This window comes from Pundamilia nyererei, unplaced genomic scaffold (assembly GCF_000239375.1).
Source record: "Pundamilia nyererei isolate P.nyererei 1_Seehausen unplaced genomic scaffold, PunNye1.0 scaffold00023, whole genome shotgun sequence".
NCBI lineage: Eukaryota > Metazoa > Chordata > Actinopteri > Cichliformes > Cichlidae > Pundamilia > Pundamilia nyererei.
Window position 1 is genome coordinate 3364977 of NW_005187424.1, and position 1750 is coordinate 3366726.

The following is a 1750-nucleotide window of genomic DNA, read 5'->3' on the forward strand; positions in this document are numbered from 1 at the left end:
TGATGCCAAAGGCAAGTGGTATCACAATGCTGTATGAGACCTTGTGTTTTTGGCCAGGATTATTTAGAGATTCACTTGTTCCCATACATTACAAAAAGAATTTCTAACAGTTGAAAACAATCCTCAAATGTTATCTCACATCCAAAACTAGGAGTAAAAGGTAAGAACATATCCCTGTGTTGGTGTTGTTCCTGGATCATTAAAACTGACGTTGGTTCGGGTTCAAAAAATTTAACTGGTTTTCCCTCTGAGTGGTTTTACTGTACTTTAGTTAACTGGATTCTATGTATTCCATAAAGCTTTTAACTGCATTTTATTTATTTGTTTTTTAGTAATGTCTTAATGTGTTCTTTTTCACAGTGAGCATGCCTGCACTGCAAAACAAACTGCACCAATGAGAACAAATCAAATGATTTAAGCAGAGAAACAGAAAACAAAATAACACGAAATTTTGTCAATACATTAATTCTCAAGCTTCTTTGGGCTGCTCCCTTTAGGGATCGCCACAGTGCATCATCGGCCTTCAGCTCACTCTATCCCTAACATCTACTTCTAATAAATCAACCCCTCTGCATGTCCTCATTCACTATATTCATGTATCTCCTTCCTTTGATATCGTTCCCATTTCCTCCTGCCTGGGAGCTACATCTTCAGCATCCTTGTCAATACATTTAATAACTGTACTTTTTAAAAGGAGTCTTAAACCTTTATGGATGTTTGGTACCAGCAGATTGCTGTTAATCCAATGATTAGCACTAAAATTTTACAAAACATTTGATCACAATAAAGTTTTAACAAACCAGTCCCATAGTTTTAGTGGAAAGACTTTAGTGGAAAGGACACAGAAAAGGCACAGTTACAGCAGATTCTTTCTTCCTGTTCTGTTGTGTTTCAAGATTTAACCCTCAACAAATAACAGCCAAAAACAGAATGACTGACTAGGGTTTTTTCATCTATTCAATATTTGGGTTTCCTTTCTCCTAACACACTGTACAGTTCAAATTATGTACTCTATATTCAACTCTTCTAATACATTTGACTAATTTCCAGTTAGTGTAGAGTTTAAGTCTTCCGAAGCACCTCCCGTTAAACCTTCGTCCAGCTCTTCAAGATACTCCGCGCTGCGTCGAGAGTACTATCTTGCTGTTAAGAGAAACGGAGGAAAAATAAAAACTGCACCTCAGCCAATATTCATCTTCACTGGATAATTTTAGAGGTACTGTGTTTATTGACACTTTGTGTGTTTACCTTAATGAAGCAAAGGCGAATATATTTCTCAAAGTCTTTCGTAGACTCTTCTCCAACAAATGCAGTAACTGGAATGGCTGCTAGTTTCTGTGTAAAATATATATTTCCATTTTTTTAAAAAGCATTTTAAAAACATGTTGCTTCCAATATAGTAGAATGAAGAAATATTCACCTTTTCTTTAATCATCCACTTCACAAACTTGTAGTCATAGGCTTCATCCTCATCCATATGTGAAAGGTCCTGATCTATAATGAACACAGAGAGGGGGAGATATACATTTTAAGGGTAAGGAACAGTCTCACTGACCAGTTGTCAAGTCAGCAGATCCTTACTGGGTTATTTTTGAGGTGTTGCTGCAGCTTGGGGGTTTTTCCAGCCCATTTCTTATGAAAATGACATTTAATTAGAGCTGGGTGATATAAGATTTTTTCATATCATGATATGCTTTTTTCATTTCAGGCGATAACGATAAATATCACGATATAAGACAAATAACTATAT

The 1750-nt window shown here is 35.9% G+C and overlaps 1 protein-coding gene across 3 annotated transcripts in view; it reads right to left on the reverse strand.

Annotated features, from left to right (window-relative positions):
• Positions 1–808: 808 nt before the first annotated feature.
• Positions 809–1750, reverse strand: part of LOC102191994 (kynurenine--oxoglutarate transaminase 3-like) — a 13102-nt gene continuing 12160 nt past the window's right edge. For all 3 annotated transcript variants that reach the window (XM_005727213.2, XM_005727212.1, XM_005727211.2), the window contains exons 12-14: positions 1421–1494; positions 1249–1335; positions 809–1143 (exon numbers count right to left, since the gene is read on the reverse strand). In XM_005727213.2, the coding sequence (XP_005727270.1) occupies positions 1087–1143; positions 1249–1335; positions 1421–1494 (218 nt within the window). In that variant the 3' untranslated portion in view covers positions 809–1086. The remainder of the gene's footprint in view (positions 1144–1248; positions 1336–1420; positions 1495–1750) is intronic.